Consider the following 19,960-nt stretch of genomic DNA (forward strand, 5'->3'; position numbering starts at 1 on the left):
CCATTTCCAAAAAAGGAACCGTTTTTCCTTTCTTTCTGCCCACTTAAATTTCAGAGAAATCGGCAGAAATTCAGGTCATGACTGCACTCTTAAATTGGGGGTTGTGGTTTAACAGGATTTAAAGAATACAAATGTTCTCTGGATTGCACATTAAACCTCCAGATTCAGGGGCCGCATTCTGCACAGAGCAACAGATTTAATTTGTGTACCTACACCTGTATACTCTGCCTCCAATGTGCTCCCATCGTAGGTTTAAGAAGGACTGTACACACGATGATAGCCTCAATCCATATCTATCCTGGAGTTTCTGAGGAAATTCTGCGTTAGGATGCATTCCCGCCCCCCGCCCCCAAACCAGCGTGGATCTAAATTGAGAAAGAAAGAAAAATCTAGCTGCGTTTTAAGCTGGTAATATGTATGCAGCCTTAGGCCTTAGGTGGGCCTAAACACTTGGCCTAAGTTACCTCACATGATTCTTATGAGGATAAAAACAGGGTATGTTCCTTGAAGGAAGTGCCTGGCAAATAAAACTTCTACTGAAAAATCCTGGGCCCAGTGAATTGCTGCCGATGGAAACCACAATCTCTTTGCAGGTTTTATTTCAACTCTTGATAGCCCCAAGTGGCTATCAAAGATGCTCACAAAATATCCTCAAAATAAAAGTTCCCAGTTTGGTGTCGAGAACAGAAATAACACAGCACACCATATGGTGCCATGATGATTCCAAGTGGCATTTTCTGCCCTCACCCTTCCTTCTCCTTGGCCTCTGCCTACTAGGCAGCACTGTCCGCTGAGGACCTCTGAGGGAAGGGAATGCCCTCAGCCCAAGACGGAGTCCCAAGTCTTCCATTCTGAGTAAGAGCCAGGAGACAAAGGGCTCGGTCCACACTTCCACTTGCCCCATGTCTAGAAAGCACAGGTCCAATCTGTTTCCCACTTCTCTTGTTCCTTCTAGACATGGGTCTGAGCAGTTTTGCCTTTCCCCAAGCCACTTTCCCTTGGAAAACACATTCTTTGGTGCTAAATCGGAGCAAACATCAATCTGAAGAAAACTCGATTGATTCTGATTCGGCGGATTTTCCCTGGGGGCAAGCAGGAGTGTGGATGAGTCCTTATTTATTTTTATCCCACCCATGCCCCTCTCTCAGCCCCATTCATCCTCTCCTTCCCTCCTAAGCTAAAAAAGCAAAGTCCTGATCCCTTTCGCTACTCCGTGAGAAACACTCGCCCAACCCCTCTGGACCTGTAAGCCTGAGGCACCTGCCATATTGCTTGGCGGATGAGTGCTCCCCTCTTTCTTGACTGCCCTGCCTGCCCTCCTCCCTCTGCTCTCTCCAGCTCCTTACCTGTTCACTTATGAAACGAAAGCCCTTGTCTGGCCGGATGCACTCGTACGTTTCTCCAAGCACGGGGTTGAACGGCTTGCTGCCGGCACGGTAGAACGTTGAGGCATAAGCCGATACAGCAAAGGCAGCCATGCAGATCTATGGGAAGGGAAGGGAGGTAAACATTAGGGGCAGAGAAAGGTGGAGGTGGGGGACAACACATAACCAGCTGAGAAAATACTGTGATTGTAAAGGCCAAGGGAAAGGACGACCACTGGGTTAAAGCTGACCAAAAGTCCAGAGGCAGTAGCCTTATTATCAATTTACGATGGGGTAGAAGGTTTGCAGGCTATGAAGGAATTTGCTCACAAATTTATCGACAGCTGCGCAAATTATGATAGCTAGGAAGGGGCAAGCAGAATTTAAAATGGAAGAATGGCATAAAGGGGTGTGGGATATAGTTATTAATGACAAATAAACATGTGCCATTAAGGTAAGACGGCGAATATGCAGGAGAAATTATTTTGAGGAGATGTGGAAGGTGTTTGTAGGATTTGTACTGTTACAATGTAAAGGGGTCAAACCATCGCAAGAGGTGTTGAAATTTTGGGAGGTTGAAAAGTTATAGTGGAACGGTCTCGGTGGTGGGGTGCACATTTTTATTCTTATTTATTTATGATTATTATTTTGTCTAAATAAATAAATAAATTCTTTAAAAATAATAATGTCCCGCCCCCCAAAGGGAAAGGACAATGATGTTCTGCCAATCTCACTGCAGACTTTGCCTTTCCAAAGAGGATGGGTTCAATCTCAGGCCAAGTAAGAAGATTCAGGCCAAAGGATGAAAGAACCTCAGGCCTAGAGGCCAAATGCAGGCCTTCAATCTGGCCCTCTGGACTCTCCCTGGGCCACACCTGTCGCTGCCCCCGATTTGCGCCTGCCTTGAAGCCTTTTATATTTGGCCTGCCTGGAATGTGACCTCCAACTCTCTTTTTTCCCACCAAGAGCTGGTCCCCCCCACACGGATGACCTTCTCGCCTGACCAACACAACCCCTGTTCCAAGATGGCGGCCTGGTTAAGGCAATAAAGAGGGCGAGGCCAAATACCAGTCTTTCACAGGGGTCCAGGTTGCGGCTGGCCGCATCCAGCAGGGCACTGTACTCAAGTTCTTCGCAGAGGCGCTGCAGCGTGTTGAGGGGCTCGTTCAGCTGAACCGGCATGGAGACCTTGGAGAGATCCTTGCCGATGTTGTTGCGGAGGATGTTCCAGACGCTGACGTCGCTGGCGTGGACGTGGGAGGCCGGGAGGCAGTTCCGTCGGATGATCCCGGGACCCGGCCCGGGGAGGTACAAAGGGAGAGGCACTGGCAGGCTGAGGCTCAAATCAGAGGTGTCCCCAACACAGGGCATGGCGCCTGGGCCTGTAGTGAGGGGACAGAAGCAGCTCCTGTCAGGTCTTAAAAGAAACCCTATGCCTGGCTGTGAAACTGAGAGGCAAGACCCGGTGATGGCTGAAGAAACATATTTAATGTTGTTGCTCTTCACAGTACGAAACCCCTGCTTCGGGACGTTTTATCTCTTCAGAGCCAGGAAACACCCTGTTTTGCAAACCTGAATTCAAAAACCCAGTTTTGTCTCTGCAGTGATTCGTGACAAAGAGCTTGCCTCCTCCTTGTCTGACTCATCGCGGTGCTTCCACCACCTCTTCCTGCGCATTTGAGATTAGGAGCCAGAAATCAGTCTCCTCCAGGCAGGGACCTTTAGATATCCCCTCTCTGTCTAGTTTGCCCACGACGTGGGGTGTATGAGGCTTCTGTGTTACAAGAAGCACAGCCCCAAACTCTGAGGGCTACCCCCCACTCCCTGCAAAGAAGCCAAACACGGCCCATTTTATAGACAATTTCTGCACAAAGAGCCCTTGTGAACTACATGACCCAAATTTGTATTTGTGTGTGTTTAATTTGAATTGAATTGCATTGTCTTTCTTTACTGTTGTGTTATTGGACTAGATGTTGCTGCTAAGATAAATAAAACTTTAAAAAATGTTAAATGTCTAGCATTTTGTTTCCAGCAGCGGTCAGTCAGATGCTTCTATGAAGGTCACAGGAAGGCTAAGGATGCAAAACTTTTCCCTTGCTGTGCTGAATGCCAGCTTCTGATATTCAGAAGTATAGTGGCTCTGAATATGGAAGCTCCACTAAGTGGATAACAGTTAGGGACAGACACACACACACACACACACACACACGAATCCTCCAGGGGGTTGTTCTTTCACTTTTAAAGCCATCTAACCTAGCAGCTAGGGACGCAGGTGGCGCTGTGGGTTAAAGCCTCAGCGCCTAGGACTTGCCGATCGAAAGGTCGGCGGTTTGTATCCCTGCGGCGGGGTGTGCTCCCGCTGCTCGGTCCCAGCGCCTGCCAACCTAGCAGTTCAAAAGTACCTCCGGGTGCAAGTAGATAAATAGGGACCGCTTAGCAGCGGGAAGGTAAACGGCGTTTCCGTGTGCGGCTCTGGCTCGCCAGAGCAGCGATGTCACGCTGGCCACGTGACCCGGAAGTGTCTCCGGACAGCGCTGGCCCCTGGCCTCTTAAGTGAGATGGGCGCACAACCCCAGAGTCTGTCAAGACTGGCCCGTACGGGCAGGGGTACCTTTACCTTTACCTTTAACCTAGCAGCTAAGGGACACGATTCAAAAGCAGTTCAAAAAGCACATCAAAGTGCAAGTAGATAAATAGGTACCACTCCGGCGGGAAGGTAAACAGCATTTCTGTGCGCTGCTCTGGTTTGCCAGAAGCGGCTTAGTCATGCTGGCCACATGACCCGGAAGCTGTACGCCGGCTCCCTCAGCCAATAAAGCGAGATGAGCGCCGCAACCCCAGAGTCTGCCACGACTGGACCTAATGGTCAGGGGTCCCTTTACCTTTACTTAACCTAGCAGCTAACGCCAGACTTTGTGATAGTGCAGGAGTGGGAAGCTTGCAGCCCCCTGACTCGCTTTGTGACAGTGGGAAGGAGCATGACAGGGAAGGAGGAAGGCAAGATGGGGACAAATTAGGGTGCTAGGAAGGGAGAGTCAAAATGGGGGGGAGCGATGGGAAAAGAAGCAGGGGGGAGGAAGCCCCCTCTGCTAGTGATCAGATCAGACCTCAGGCAAGAGGGATCTGTGTGCGCTCCCCACCCACCCTTAGCAGCCCACGGGGTGTGGAGGAAGAGGGAGGGAGAGAGAAAGTGGTGGCTGAGAAAAAGAAAGCAAGAAATGGGGCAGGGGCAGGGGCAGGGGCAGGGGCAGGGGCAGGGGCAGGGACAGAAAAGGGGTCCCACCCACTTTCAGCTCTGGCTCCACCCAATTCTAGCATCAGCCCCACGCTGCTCCGTTATCCCCTAGGAATGTTGTTCTTGACAGCCCCACACCCCTGTGGAAGTGAAATCCAAAATGTCAATCATTTGTTATGTGAATGTTTTTTTCCCCCCTTGGTGTCTATTCCAACTCTTGTACAGTGGTACCTCAGGTTACATACCCTTCAGGTGACAGACTCCGCTAACCCAAAAATAGTACCTCGGGTTAAGAACTTTGCTTCAGGATGAGAACAGAACTCGTGCTCCAGTGGCGCGGTGGCAGTGGGAGGCCCCATTAGCTAAAGTGGTACCTCAGGTTAAGAACAGTTTCTGGTTAAGAATGGACCTCCAGAACGAATTAAGTACTTAACCCGAGGTACCACTGTACTATTACTATTTTGTATAACTTATTCTGGGAAGTCGGCATATACTCTGGGACGGCAGGCGACATTTATAAAAAGAATGGATTACCTCCAGCTCATTGCTCTTTAGTGCCCTCCAGATGTTGTTCGCCTACAACTCCCATCAGCCCCAACAAGCAAGGACATTTGTCGAGGATGATGGGAGTTGTAGTCCACAGGTTCCCTGCCCCTGATTTATCCCCTCCCCTAGTCGCGGCTCTGTTCTGTAGCTCCTCGTCTGCAAGCACACACACCCTGATCACCTCCTGGAACAAGTACCTTTGAGACAACGCCCTGGTCCTCCCGCGATGTCTGTGGCTTCCTCCAAGATGCTGTTAGTCACCTCGCTGATGCAGGACTCGTCGTCTGTGGCCTGGAGGAGCAACAGAGGTTACACAGGCCAAGGGAAGTGGTGGGTTTGCCAGGAAAGAGGAATGAAGAGGATGAGGAGGAGGTGCCTGGTTGAGTTTAAATGGAATCAGAGGCAGGACAAAAGGCTAGGACTTAGGCAAGGGGCATGGAATCCAATGCAACTTTCCTGTGTGGGCAAGGTGGACGGAGGTGGATCTTATATAAAAAGGCCCAGCAAAAATCCAACAGGGGTGCTTTTGGAAAATGGCGTCAGGGTGGACTGACAGCACAGATTTAGTCAGCGCAATCTCCATTCTCCTTCCCAATCAAGTTTCAAAGCAGGAGTGGTGAGCCTCTGTCCCTCCAGATGTTGCTGAACTACAACTCCCATCATCCCATGCTTGATGGGGGCTGATGGGAATTGTAGTCCAGCAACACCTGGAGGAACAAAGGTTCCTCACTTTAAAGGAAGAGGCTGCTGGGAAGTCCTTGAGCCTTATGTACTCCTTGGCCCTATAGCGAAAATGGGGCAGAGGCAATTAGGCCCTGAAATTCATAACAGCAAAATGTCTGAACCTGGAAGCCAGAGAGGATATGTGTAGGATAGAAGGAGAGACAAAGAAGAGAGAAAGATTTCACAGGATTCTCCAGGTCCACATTGCAGAGACGGTAAGGGCTGTGACACAGAACTCTTCGAAGCAATCAAAAGAAGAAGCCATGAGTTGAGGCCTTGGACATCAAAGGAACAGCAAGTTGGAAAAGCCCAGCCATCTCCTCAGATGCCTTCAAGACTCATGGGAAGAGCTGCATGCAAGCAGGGGATTGTGAAATTCAATACCATAGTGCTCCTGAGTCTCTCAATTTGAAGCAGGCACCTAGAGTTGTGTCCGAAAGAGAAAAGGTGGTAGAAAAGCAGGAGGAGGAAGAGGAGAGGCCTAAGAGAACACATTGCAGAACTGGGCTAGGCCTGGACCTTCTACTAGGAAGAGGGAGCGAAGAGAAAGAGACTGAACATAAAAGATCTGGGCAGATGTATATGAGGAGCTGGGGTGGGAATAGGCCACTGGGGGGGGATTGGGGGGGGCAGCAGCTGCTAGGCAGGGGGGAGTGGCTTTGCTGCTGGCTAATTCACAAAAGGATGAGAGAGAGAGAGAGAAAAAACGACAGTGAAGACACAGCAACAAAAATGTAATTCTATTTGTTTGTTTTTTTGTTTTTTAAAACTTACACGAATATGGAGCGTGTGACACAAGATCTGAAAAGCTGGATTAAAATCTAAATCCAATTTATTTACCATTCCCACTGCTTTTTTAAAAAGAAATGCTGCCAAGGCTTATCTTTTAAAAAATGAATCACTCACCAACAGTTGTTTATAAGAATATGAGCTCAGATGTGCAGGACGTTAATTGAGCAACATTATTGTGCATTTTCTTGTTGTTGCTGGTTATTTTTTCTTTCTTTTTTCAAATATTTTTATTAGTTTTCCATTAAAAACAAATCAAATCCAATCATAATCCAAATCAAGGAAAAAAGCACACACAAAAAATCAAATTACAATCCGAATTATTGTGGGAGGCAGCCATTTCCCACAGCAGGGAGCAGGAAGTCCTATTTAAAGGTTGCTGGTTATTTTTGCAGGCATCAGCAGGTAGAGACACTGACCATATTCACACTTACCTTTCCTTCACTTTTTCCAGGCGCAGCCTGCTCTTTAAAGCTCTGTGTCCAAGCATTTTTTATGCTCCAGAGCTTCCCCTGCAAAAACCCGCTCTTTAGCGCTCAACCAAAGCAAACGTCCACCTGCGGAAACCCCAAACTGACATTTGCTCTGATTGAGCGCTAAAGGGTGGGTTTCCACTCTCTCCTAATGGCCTGTAAGAACACCTTGAAATTAATCTGCAGCAGGGAAAATTATGCTGGGATCAGCTATAATTTCACCTGTTAATGTGTGTCACCATAAATGATGGGTTTTGACCATTTGCTCTCAATTACCACAATCATTTTGTTTATTTATGTGGGGAACCCGTGTACCTCCAGATGATGGAAGCTGTAGCCCGGGAACAACTAGTGGGCCACAGATTCCTGTTTTAAAGACTCCCCCCCACAAATGGCTATATCCACCAACCTCGTTCTCAGATGAGCTGGCCGACAGGAAAACCTCGCAGGCATCGAAGAACTCCGTGTGCGAGTCGGAGAGAGACACGATGCTGCGATTGGAGAGCTGCTGCTCCTGACCTTTAACCAACAGGGCATCCGGCTAGAGGGCAGAGAAAGAAAAAACATGTTGCCAAGAGATCCAGTCAAAGGCAATTATGGGGTTACAGCGCTCATCTAGCTTTTAGGCCAAGGGAGTCGGCTTTGTCCACAGACAGCTTTCCGGGTCGTGTGGCCAGCATGACTAAGCCGCTTCTGGCACAATGGGACACCATGACGGAAATAAGAGCGCACGGAAACGTTTACCTTCCCGCTGCAGCAGTACCTATTTATCTCCTTGCACTGGTGTGCTTTCGAACTGCTAGGTTGGCAGGAGCAGGGACAGAGCAACAGGAGCTCACCCCGCTGTGGGGATTCGAACCGCCAACCTTCTGATCGGCAAGCCCAAGAGGCTCAGTGGTTTAGACCACAGCGCCACCCACATCCCTTAACCTGAAAGTATCACGGCCAATAGTTGTGGATGAACCTCACCTCCCATGAATCTCTCTATAGTCCTTTTTAAAAATCTAACATCCAGCCTAATGGCCATAGTCACAACCTGTGTAAGTAATTAAGTAATAAAAGTAACCGCTTTTAGTGGTTTGGAAGGGATCAGCCTGCCTTAGGGACTCAGGAGTTTGTCTGGTCTGTTTATTTTGCAGTGGATCAGCCCAGTCCATCACTCCTGAACTTCCTTCCAAATTGGACTCCAAAGGCTCATCCGCACATGAATTGCATACAGGTTAAATGCAGGCTTTTTTTTCCTTTCCGAAAAGTTGCACGCAACACAACGGAACAGATCTATGACCAATCACCAGTGAAACTCCAAACAGGATGGAATATGGCTGCTCAGTTCATCTCTGGCTTTGCCTGGAGCTCTCTGCAATACTCTCTGATCAGGTTAAGAGCCTGCAGCAGCCTTTGCCAACCTGGTGGCCTCCAGTCGTTTTGGACTAAGACTCCTATCAGCCCCAGCTAGCATGTCGCAGCACATGTTTTCTCCGCTGTAAAAAAAAGGACAGCTTACCTCATCAGGGTTAAATGAGGCAAAGGAGTCCAGGGTTGTGTCCGAGGAGATGGAGAGAGAATGGAAACGGCGTATACATTCCATATTGTCCAGTGTCTGCAGAGAAGCCAGGAGCGGGGAAAGGAGGAATTTAGAGAGGGCCGCGGAATGTAGATAAAGAAATTGCCATGTAGAGCATCATAGACCAGGCAATGCTTAAATTTCTCAAACGTGAGGTATCAGTGCTTAAAACCAGCAGAAAGATACGGAACCCCCCCAGACTGGGGTTTGTTTGTTTTTGTGGGTGTATCCTGCAACATGTCATGGATGCAATAATAGTAATATCTATTATCTACAGGTGGCGACCATTTTAGGTGCGTCCTATTGACGTGCAATCGCCAATGCGTAGGTCTTTTTGGACCTGGAAGGAGGCAGAACAGGGGTGGGGCTTATACAGACTCCACTGATGCATTTGGGGGCTGCGAATTTTATCACATCACTGTCATTTGGAAGGGCACTCTTGCAATATAGCGCAACAAAAGTAAGGCAAAAATTAAATAAATCAAGTGGCATGTTTGTGGTGCACTATTTGACAGGGCTTCAGCATGCACAGATTGGAAACAAAAGCAGTATGCCTGCCCCAAAATGTTCGCATTGAAAACGGGACCGCTTATACCTGCCCCAGCACCATTGTGAGCCCAAATCCATCATGAATGCACAACTAAAAAGAGACATCTGTGGAGCCCCATATTCTCTATGACTTGGGCATCTACTTAAATCAAAGATGGAAAACTTCTTTTGGTCAAGGTTTGCATTCCCTCAGAAGGGCTGGGGTGCGTGTGTGCCCAAAGCCACCTGAAGAAATGGGGGCAGAGACAGTCAGACTCCCTTTACCTGCCTGAAATTAAGTTCATGCTCTTGACTTTATATATTCTGTATTTTTCGCTCCATAAGACGCACCTGACCATAAGATGCACCTAGTTTTTAGAGGGGGAGTGCAAGAAAAAAAATATTTTTAAAGGGAGCGCTGAACAGAGCCTGTATGCATCCCAGGCTCTGCTCAGCGCTCCCTTTCACGAGCCACGTGGAGCGTGTGTGTGGCACTTTCAGGCTTTTCCCCATGAGGGAGAAAAGCCCCCAAGAGCCGCACACACGCTCCACGCAGCTCGTGAAAGGGAGCGCGGCTCTTGGGGGCTATTTTACAAGGTGGGAGAAGCACAACCCCTCAGTGACAGGCTGCCCTTCTCCCACCTCGTAGAAAAGCCCACAAGAGCCGCGTGGAGCGTGTGTGTGGCTCTTGGGGGCTTTTCCCGCCTGAATTCGCTCCATAAGACGCACACACATTTCCTCTTACTTTTTAGGGGGGGGAAGTGTGTCTTATGGAGCGAAAAATACGGTACTGTACACTGATTGAGCTATTCTGTGCCAATGCTGCAGTATTCTGCATATGTTGGGTTGTTGTTGTTTTGGTAAAAGCATCTAACATTTTTTTATATAAAAAAAATAGTAATAATTCTATACCAGCAAAGTTTCAAAACCAGCAATTGGCGAGCCTGCCAGAGGACAGTGGGAGGAGTCTTACCCCGGCTGCTGCCATGCCGATGCCACCCCCACGACCACCCTGGGCGGAAGACATAGTGGAGCGTTGCAGATCGAGCGTCTGCTGCAGTTCTTGGAGACGGTCTCGCTCCGCCGTCAGCACGGCCAGCACGCTGCTGAGGGAGCCATGAACTGGCAGAGGAGGAAAGCACATTTCAAAGCAGATCCCATCACTCATAAGGAACCAGGCATTTGGCAAGGACTCCGGAATCCTTGGAATGATCAACTTTTGTTTTTAAAGGAAGGAGCTCAAGTTTCTAGCCCTTAAGGCCACCTTGACCAATTAGAAAACAAATGTATATAACACCCAATGAAAACCCAAAAAGTGGAGCGAAGTGCATGAGCAGAATTGGCAAACAAGGCATATATATATATATATATATATGCAGGTTTTGGTGTCCTCGGGTGTCTTCCCGTGTAAAAGTTGGGGTGTCTAGGCGACGTTTCGACGAGGTCTCACTCGTCATCTTCAGGCTGGTGCTTTCGGCTTCTTGTTACTGGAACAGAGCAGGATCTCAGTGTTTGAGTTCCTATAAATACTGTTGAGGGGGTGTGGTGTATAGCCTCCAATGTTCTGGGCATCCTGCTCTGTTCCAGTAACAAGAAGCCGAAAGCACCAGCCTGAAGATGACGAGTGAGACCTCGTCGAAACGTCGCCTAGACACCCCAACTTTTACACGGGAAGACACCCGAGGACACCAAAACCTGCATTCCTGTACCCGTGAAAATCTACGAAAGCATATATATATATATATATACCCCGCCCTCCCCGGCCAAAGCCGGGCTCAGGCGGCTAACACTAGTAAAATTACAGTAAAAACATAATAGGAAAAGAAAAAAACCAATTTAAAATACAGGTTAAAATGCAATTTAAAATGCCTCATTTTAAAAGTAGCCCATAGATACACTCATCTTGTTCTGCAGAAGCTGAACTAGTTATGTAAAACAAGAACATTTCTGCGATTTATGCAGGACACAAAACCCAGCTTTCCTTTGTACAGAATCTGGGTTGCTTCAGTCACAACACTGTGATTTATAGCGGCAAAGAATAGGTTGTGGAAATGGGGGGAATTAACCCCCCAAAAAAGGAACAAGCCCATAAAACAATCTTTCCTTCCAATCTCTCTCAGGCTCCTGCTCCCTGTCGACCTTCGAAATCAGCACATCCCTCTCCACCCACAACAAAAATAACAAATATAGGTAAAGTAGGACTATCATTCCTGAGCGTTGCGAACAACAATTGCCAACACCTGCCACAAGCTGACCTTTCTGAGCTAAAATCCAGAAACTTCTCTGCAGCTGGCTGTATTCCGGAGGGACGCTAAAGATGGCTTGGTTCTGACAGGATTCCAAATATCTCGAAAGGTTGGGCACAGAGCCATGCAAGCGCCCCACCTGCAGGCGACAAAACACTTCTGGTTTAGATACCCAGTACAACATTTCCCCAATCACACCCTCTCTCCCCTTCCATATTACTTAAAAGCAGTGCTTTTTCCCCCTGCGGGGATGCAGGGGTACGTATACCCCAAACATTTTGTAAATCTTTGTACTTTTGTCCATTTACTGTATTTATTTCCCCCAATTTGAACTATAAAATGGTGATTTTCTTGAGTCAAAATGAGAGTACCCCTAAACATATTTTTAGAAAAAAACATGGCTTAAAAGGCCTTTCTCCTCTGCCCCAGAAAAGCATTGCTCTCTCAATAACAGCAAGACAATGCAAAATGCCACCCTCCACTTTCTAAGCTAGACACACACCCCATATCACAGTGATAGCCAAACTTGACACTCCAGCTGTTTTTGGGACTACAGCTCCCATTATCCCTAGCTAACAGGGCCAGCGGTCAGGGATGATGGGAATTGTAGTCCCACAACAGCTGGAGGGCCAAGTTTGGCCATCACGGCCATATCAGAATAGACACCCCCAGTCCCAAGCCAGCTCACCCTGCCTATCGTGTCGTCTTTTGCAAAACTCTGAGTGCACCAGATGCGGGTGGATCTCTTCCCCTTCCTGGGTCTCTCCGTGCCCGCTGAGGTCTGTAAAAAAAATCAAGAAAGAGTCTCCTGCCACAGCTACCAGAGTCAGAGAACTCAAAGCAGGAATTCCTCAGTTTGGCAGATGTTGTAAGAGTGGGTACATAACCATGCAAATCCATTCTAAGCCCATGGTTGGTACATTACTGAAATGGCAAGAAAGCAACTCCAGAACCAGTGGCAACTGCACTGTAGGGGTTCGGGCTAGATGAACTTTGGGATCCCTTACAAATCTATTGTTGTTGTTGTTGTTATTCTGCCCTACACCCGGAGGACTCAGGGCGGTTCACAGAACAAAAATCAAAATAAAAAACCACAAAATAAATAATCAAAATAAAAAACAACAACCCAAATAACAGAATCTACAATTCTATGATTCCACAGGACGTCTTACAATATAAAAACACAAAAATGCATAATACGGTAACAAACAAAAGCAATTAAAAAACGCACACAGTTTAAAAGGCCATAGATTGTTTAAATAGCCAAAGGTCTGGGAAAAGTGGAATGTTTTTGCCTGGCGCCTAAAGATATATAATGAAGGCGTCAGGAGAGCTCCCCTGGGGAGAGCATTCCACAAGTGGGGAGCCACTGCAGAAAAGGCCCTGTTCTCATGCTGCCACCCTCTGGACCTCTCGTGGAGGAGGCCCAGAAAGAAGGGCCTCAGGTGATGATGACTTGTTGCCATCGCCGCTCTACATACCTGACTATTGGAGATGAGGGGAGCAGATGGAATGCGGTGCAGGGTCTCCAAACTCTGCAGCATCCGGTTGAGCTCTTGAAGTTTTCCCTGACATTCGGAGAGTTCTGAGGGAAAAAGAAACCAAACGTTACGCGTGTGAAAATTTTGCACTCGGAAAGAGCATGCATGGGCGATGTCTGCAGATTTAACACGGCAGAAACAGGCCAGGGAGTCAGGAGGCGGGACTTCCTGTCTGTTGAGTACATCGGCTCTTTGGTCAGTGAGCATTCGGAAGACAGCGCATACTATATCATGGCAGCACTGTAGAGCAGGAGTCGGCAAACTACAGACCACGGGTCAGATCCGACCGATTTTCCCTCAGGATCCGGCCTGCTGACGGTCCGTGGATCGTGTGGATTCTGTTTGTTACATTTTTTTCTGCACCGCCATTTTTTTGGGGGGGTGCCATTTCCCCTCTCCCTCTCACACACCACAGCGCCTCCTCCCTCCTCCTCCTGGCTTCTCCCTGCCCTGCGTAGAGGAGGAAGGGGGATGGACTAAGCTTGCTGAGCGCCATTTTGGGCAGCGCCTCTCTGGAGCCAGCCCACCCTTGCACCAGCAGCACCACAGGTAGGCAGGGGGAGGGGAGGGGCTGGGGGGGAAAGAGAAGCCGCCTCCGCCATGTGTGTGTGTGTGTGTGCATGCAGTCCGGCCCACCACAAGGTCTGGGGGACGGTGAACCGGCCCCCTCCCAAAAAAGTTTGTGGAGACATTGGGTGGGTGGCTTGCACTTCAAGCATAGTTTGGAAGCCAAATTCCCACAAAGAGCTACAGCATGCACAGCCTCTCTGACCCACAGGCTGCCCCTTCATTCTGGCTTATAATGGCCACTGATTCCCGCCCCCCTCCAACGCCTTAGCCCACTTCTGATCTGCTGACCCTCCCCAGGGAAAAGCCTTCTTACTGGAAAGGTGCTAGAAGGAGAGAGAGATCAATGGAATAGGAAAGGGTTCCCCAGCAGCAGCAAATGCAGACGTCAAGAAGCGACGATGCTTGGCTTGGAAGAGCAGAGGAGAGGGAGCTGGGAATGGTGGAAGGCGGAAGGGCATTTGTTCTAGGCAAGCGGTAAGAAGATCCCATCTCACCTGCTGAGCACCTGTCCAGGCCTTTGCTGTCGCTCAGCCAAGAATTCACCTTGTCTCGGGGGCCGGCCAGAGAAGACAAGGCAGGGGCACTCTCGGACATCAGAATGCGGTGCCGTGAGCTGCAGGCCTGCAGGAAGGAGGCAATAAGATGTGGGCAGAACAAAAGCTAAGAGCAAAGGATTGTGGGAGGCGTGTCCATTTTGCAGGCCACAGCTGTGAGCTTTTCACCAGGAAGATCTCCCTGGGACCCGGGCACAAAGCTGAACAGCAGAGGCAAAGTCATTTTAGGATTTCAGCACCCCTTTTCTCTATAAATCAAGAGGTGAAACCAGCTAAGTGCCAATACTTTAAACTCTTTTACAAAGCCACATAAAGTGGTGTTGGAGAACTCGCAGCTCTTTAGTATACAGGTCATCCTAGGGGTAGGGAACCTATAACCTTTGAGACCTTTGAGACTCTCAACTCCTATATGCCTCAACCAGTATGGCTAGCTAGGAATGGAAGCTGGAGATCTACAGCAACATCTGGAGATGTACAAATTCAGTTATACACGCAGCCGACGCAATTTAGCAGCTGAACGTTACAAATGTATTTGCTAGATGTACTTAACATTTCCACGGGAACCACCAAAGCTTAACTTTGGCCTATAAAGCAACTCTTTCCTGCCAGAGCTATGTAAGGGCGCCTCCAGACTGGTTTAGGGTTTTGTTTGGCAGGGCTATGCAAAAATAGTGCATCCATCCAGAATGATACGGCATTATTGCCCTCCAGTGGGCAGCTCCTGCGCTGTAGCACAACAAAAGTGGCACCAAAAATGACTTTTCTTCATTTGAAAAACGACAGGATTTCAGCAGGAAGTTATGAGATGTGCACCGATTGGAAATGAAGTGATGTGTTTGCCTCAAAACTGTTGCAGGTACAAACAGCACTGAAAGCAGGATCTACGTGTAACCCCGCTGATACCATCGTGTGCACAAACCGTCATGAATGTGTAATAAAGAAGGCACCTGGAGTCCGGGCCCCAAGTCTCTTCTTCCTGCATATGACTAAGGGGAAAGAACCAAGGAGGGACACAGGAGTCTTCTGTCCATTCACCCCACCATCATTCCATGTGCATGTCCCTTCCCATCCATCTTGCGCAACACAAAAAGTTCTTTTCCCCACCCCTCCCACCGACTCACCTGTGTAGGATGCGAGGCTCTTCCACCATGGCTACTTGTCAGGTACTGCCTTTGGGAGGCATCCAACCTCTGCACTTGGCGGTGTGAGCAGAGCTTGGCCACCCAGTTATTGAAGAGTTCCTGGGATTTAATCTAGAAGGAAGGAACCGTTAGGAGCACAAAGGTGGGTGGTGGGAATTAAGATACCTGTCCAAGTAGAGGTTTACATTGATGTCTGAAATCTGAACCCAAGAGCTGATAGGGTCCTGAGCGCAGCTGATCCTCAACCTAAACTGTGGAGATAAATTTATTTTGCAGCCATAGGATTCAAAAGATCTCAAGAGAAGAGAGAGCAAGATGCTAATTCTCCTGCAGATTAAAGCTGCTTCGCTTTCTTTTCAGATCTTTTTATTAGGCTTTTAAATACATAACATTTTTTCAATACAACAAAGCTTTCCCTCCCCTTTTTCTTTTTAAAGGCAAATGCAGATAAAGACCTTGTTGGCATTGTCCCACCCAGACCACAGAATCCTCAAAACAATCCGGTTCACAGTTAAAGCATCGTGAAAGTCTGCAAGCGAGGGCTCCAAGCTTGTAGCAAAACGATCTGATGACACCACTGATATATACCATGTTCAGCTTCCTGCATGTTTTAGGAACTGCCAGGAAAATGTGCGCTGAAAGCTAATTGCAGTGAATGGCAAAGGATGTCCACCTAGCCTGGTTTGCTATAGCTGGGGAGAAACCTTTCCCCACACTCTACATGCCCACAGAATCCTCCTGGTTATGGGCCCTGGTGTTCATGCATTAGCTTGGATTTGAACCCAGAGCAACAATGCAAGCCAAACCAATAGGACAAGCCATCTCTTTTTCACATGATACCCTGACCCAGAGAACCACAAAGGTAGTTACATTCATGCAGAGCTTTCCAACCTTAGCTGATACACAGTGTCTATCGAATGCCTTGCGAGTCAAACATTTTGGCTCCCGAACGCTGCAAACCCAGAAGAGAGTGTTCCGGTTTGCAAACCTTCTTTGGAACCCGAATGTCTGATGCGGCTTCCGTGGCTTCCGATTGGCTGCAGGAGCTTCCTGCAGCCAATCGGAAGCTGCACCTTGGTTTCTGAACATTTTGGAAGTCGAACGGACTTCCGGAACTGATTCCGTTCGACTTCCAAGGTACCACTGTACACATTACTGTGCCGCGTACTGTTATCTTGTTTCCCAGTAAACCTTTGTTCATCCAGAACAAGAGGCAAGCAAACTGAAACTTCCTTTCAGGTGTCATTTGCCAGATCAGGACTTTCAGCTTTCGCATCCTCAGGCTAACGCTCCCATTTCCCGGACTGGGCAAATTGAGGCCCAACAACCTCCTCAAGGCTAAATGATGGCTTGGCATTTGACCTTTCCCATTCACTCACCCAGTCTTCCTTTTCCAGTTTTCCATCTGGTTTCTCTTCAGACCGTATAAATCTTTTGCCTTTTTTCCATTTCAGTTCCTTATGCTTTTCTGTCCCATCCTGTCCTGTCCTGTTACCACAACCACAACCCTGCAACCTGCAGGAGGTTCCTCTTTTGCACGCCTTACCTTGAGATGATATATGTTCTCTTCTGTGTCCAGATCTACGCGCTGCGCCTTCTTGTTGACTGACATGACAGACAGGCGGACGTCAACAGAGCCGTGAAGCTTCCCCTTCAAGACCTGGGAGGGAGGGTGAAATGGTGAAATGAATACTGACCCAGTCCTTTGAGCTCTGCTCTATAAATCTCATTGATCTCTGACATACCCCTTTGGCCACTTCTGCTCTTAGATTCCCGTGAGTCCCCACCTCATCGAAACCCAGGCATCCCAGGCTCCCTGCCCTGTACTCACATCTTGGCGTGTGGTGGCATATTTCAAAATCCCATCTTCCAAAACAAAATAGCGCTTTGAGAAAGAGAAGGGGAGAAAGAAAAGAAAGAAGTCACAAATATCCGTGTGGTCAAAAAACCATCTGAGGCACAAGAAAAATACCCACCCTTTTCACACATATACCCTTTGCCCCAGTCCAGAGAACCGTGAGAGGAACAGGAGATTGAGCAGAAGAAGTGGCCTACATAGGAATGAATCTTACGCGGTTCACGTGAGTTTTTGTGAATGTGGGATGAGTTAGTTTGACACACTGGTTTTCCTACAGCACTGGAAGCTGCAAGGGATCCACTCTGGTCCCAGGTTGATTGAACCTACATTTCAAAGGCCTGGAAGGGACCATCGTTTAGAACCACAGGAAGTCTGGAATCACACTAGGAATCACAACAGGAGTACCAACCGCACCCACGACCAGCAATTCCCAACACACACGGGGCCCTCAAATCTCTCACCTTGTGCCAGCCCTTCAGGGGCCATTTTCGCTTCTTCAACAGGTAGCCCTCCTGCCTCTCTGGCTCCTGAATGACCCCGCTCTGGATCCGCAGCTCATCCACCACCTCCCAGCTTTCGGAACCCTAGAATATTTTTTGTAAAAAAACAACAACATTAAACAGAAGGGATAGGGTGTTCTCCTAGAGGGAAAACTGGTTGAAGTTTTACGCTGCAGTCCAAAGGCTTTGATTAAAAGACATACCCATTGGTTAACCTTTAGGCCACACCCTCTGACCTGAAAACCCCTCCCACCAACCTCTGGGATGCGGTAGATTATTTATGTGGTTCCTCCAGGATTGGCTGGCAGCTTCCACCAGCCCAGCCAGTATGGCCAATGGACAGGGACAATGGGTGTTGGGAGATCAACAACATCTGGAGGGCCACAGGCTACCCACTCTTGGTCAGAGGGGAGACATCTCACCTGCCGAGCAATGCTGTGCTTGGAAGACACAGTGCTGTTGGAGCGAGAGGGGGGCGGAGCCCTCTTGGGAGAAGATGGGTCCTTCTCATGGCTACCCATTCCTGCGCAGTCCGTCTCTTTGGACAATGCCCTCTCTGGATGCCAAGAAAGGGTCAGAGATGCCGCTCTCGGTCAGAACCTTGCCCTCCTTTCCTGAGCATCACATTCAGAAGGGCAGCTGAGAAGAGAGACCAAAAAACAAGACACAACGTCCTTATTACAGTTCAGCACAAGGAAAAGCAGAGAGAATTGGGGATTTCCACAGAGGAACACTTTTAAAAAGCGAGGAAGACCAACAAAACAACCATCATCTTGGATGAAAGGAAGACAACAAATGATGACATTTCCAAACAACTGCTTGTTCTTTCGTCTTGGGAAATAAAACATGAGTTTGGATGTTCTTTCATTTCTGTATTTCTATATTTGATTGGCTGCAAAATTTGAACTTTCTCCCCTTCATTTCATTTCACTTTTAATTTGTATACTGCCTTACTCTATTACAGTGGTACCTCGGGTTAAGAACTTAATTCGTTCTGGAGGTCCGTTCTTAACCTGAAACTGTGCTTAACCTGAAGTTCCACTTTAGCATCCCACTGCCGCCGCACAATTTCTGTTCTCATACTGAAGCAAAGTTCTTAACTCAAGGTACTATTTCTGTGTTAGCGGAGTCTACAACCCAAAGCATCTGTAACCCGAGGTACCACTGTACTATACACACGGTGGTTTGCAGCAGCAAAATATACAACAAAGAAACTTGTAACACAAAAAGTCATAATAAAGCATAGCTTTAAAATGAAACGACTTATATAAAATAAAGTAATATTCAATAATCTATTAGAATAGGACGCAATAAAATTAACTCTCAAAACATCAGCAAACAATAATTAAACAGAAATTCCATCTTCCTCCTCCCCCAGTTGCAGGATTTATCAAACAAACCCTAGACCAAGACACAATCAGGAAAGGAGGAGAGAAATATATTTTAAAGGAAAGAGGTTCTAATCCATTGCTGTGACTGACTTCCCACAGTCCTGCCAATTAGCTGGATGCCTGGATGACACCTCCTGTCCATGATGAGTCTGGCTTCCAGTACGTCATCTCTGCATCTAACCCTTTTATCAATCTCACCTGCTTGTTCCACAAGACTCTTCTAGTGGCTGCAGCAGCTGCTTTGGATAACCTGCTCACCTACACCTATTTGCCATCTCTCCTCCCTTGGCAAACAGGTTCACCCTTTGCAGCCTGCTCCTAGGCAAGTCTAACTAGATACAAACCCCACCGAATTCAATGGGAAATACTTGCAAGAAAAAGAAACGTGTGCCTTACATCACTCGCTCGGACCGGGTTCTGTGTCAAAGTACTCCTGTGGCCCACTTGTTCTGAGATGTTGGACCCGCCTTGGTTTAGAGCATACTTAAAGCACAGGCTTCCCTCAAAGAATCCAGGGAGCATCCTTAACAAACTAAAGCTCCCTGGATTATTTGCAGGAAACCATATATTGCCGAAGAATTGATGCTTTTGAATTATGGTGCTGGAGGAGACTCTTGAGAGTCCCGTGGACTGCAAGAAGATCAAACCTCTCCATTCTGAAGGAAATCAGCCCTGAGTGCTCACTGGAAGGACACATCGTGAAGCTGAGGCTCCAATACTTTGGCCACCTCATGAGAAGAGAAGACTCCCTGGAAAAGACCCTGATGTTGGGAAAGATGGAGGGCACAAGGAGAAGAGGACGACAGAGGACGAGATGGTTGGACAGTGTTCTCGAAGCTACAAACATGAGTCTGACTAGACTGTGGGAGGCAGTGGAAGACAGGAGTGCCTGGCGTGCTCTGGTCCATGGGGTCACGAAGAGTCGGACACAACTAA

The 19,960-nt window shown here is 48.1% G+C and overlaps 1 protein-coding gene across 4 annotated transcripts in view; it reads right to left on the reverse strand.

The window, feature by feature from the left end:
- Positions 1 to 19,960, reverse strand: part of OSBPL7 (oxysterol binding protein like 7) — a 36,297-nt gene that overhangs the window by 8,108 nt on the left and 8,229 nt on the right. For all 4 annotated transcript variants that reach the window (XR_014162410.1, XM_081885582.1, XM_081885584.1 and 1 more), the window contains exons 2-16: positions 18,056 to 18,272; positions 17,595 to 17,717; positions 17,107 to 17,160; positions 16,822 to 16,935; positions 15,255 to 15,386; positions 14,074 to 14,200; positions 12,950 to 13,053; positions 12,157 to 12,249; positions 11,478 to 11,607; positions 10,196 to 10,344; positions 8,635 to 8,730; positions 7,540 to 7,671; positions 5,343 to 5,436; positions 2,433 to 2,746; positions 1,347 to 1,484 (exon numbers count right to left, since the gene is read on the reverse strand). Coding sequence is in view for 3 of the 4 variants with exons in the window: in XM_081885582.1 (XP_081741708.1) it covers positions 1,347 to 1,484; positions 2,433 to 2,746; positions 5,343 to 5,436; positions 7,540 to 7,671; positions 8,635 to 8,730; positions 10,196 to 10,344; positions 11,478 to 11,607; positions 12,157 to 12,249; positions 12,950 to 13,053; positions 14,074 to 14,200; positions 15,255 to 15,386; positions 16,822 to 16,935; positions 17,107 to 17,160; positions 17,595 to 17,717; positions 18,056 to 18,154 (1,899 nt within the window). In the remaining variant the exon portion in view is untranslated. The remainder of the gene's footprint in view (positions 1 to 1,346; positions 1,485 to 2,432; positions 2,747 to 5,342; positions 5,437 to 7,539; positions 7,672 to 8,634; positions 8,731 to 10,195; positions 10,345 to 11,477; positions 11,608 to 12,156; positions 12,250 to 12,949; positions 13,054 to 14,073; positions 14,201 to 15,254; positions 15,387 to 16,821; positions 16,936 to 17,106; positions 17,161 to 17,594; positions 17,718 to 18,055; positions 18,273 to 19,960) is intronic.

Source organism: Podarcis melisellensis (genome assembly GCF_964234715.1).
Source record: "Podarcis melisellensis genome assembly, chromosome: 13".
In the NCBI taxonomy this organism is placed as follows: domain Eukaryota; kingdom Metazoa; phylum Chordata; class Lepidosauria; order Squamata; family Lacertidae; genus Podarcis; species Podarcis melisellensis.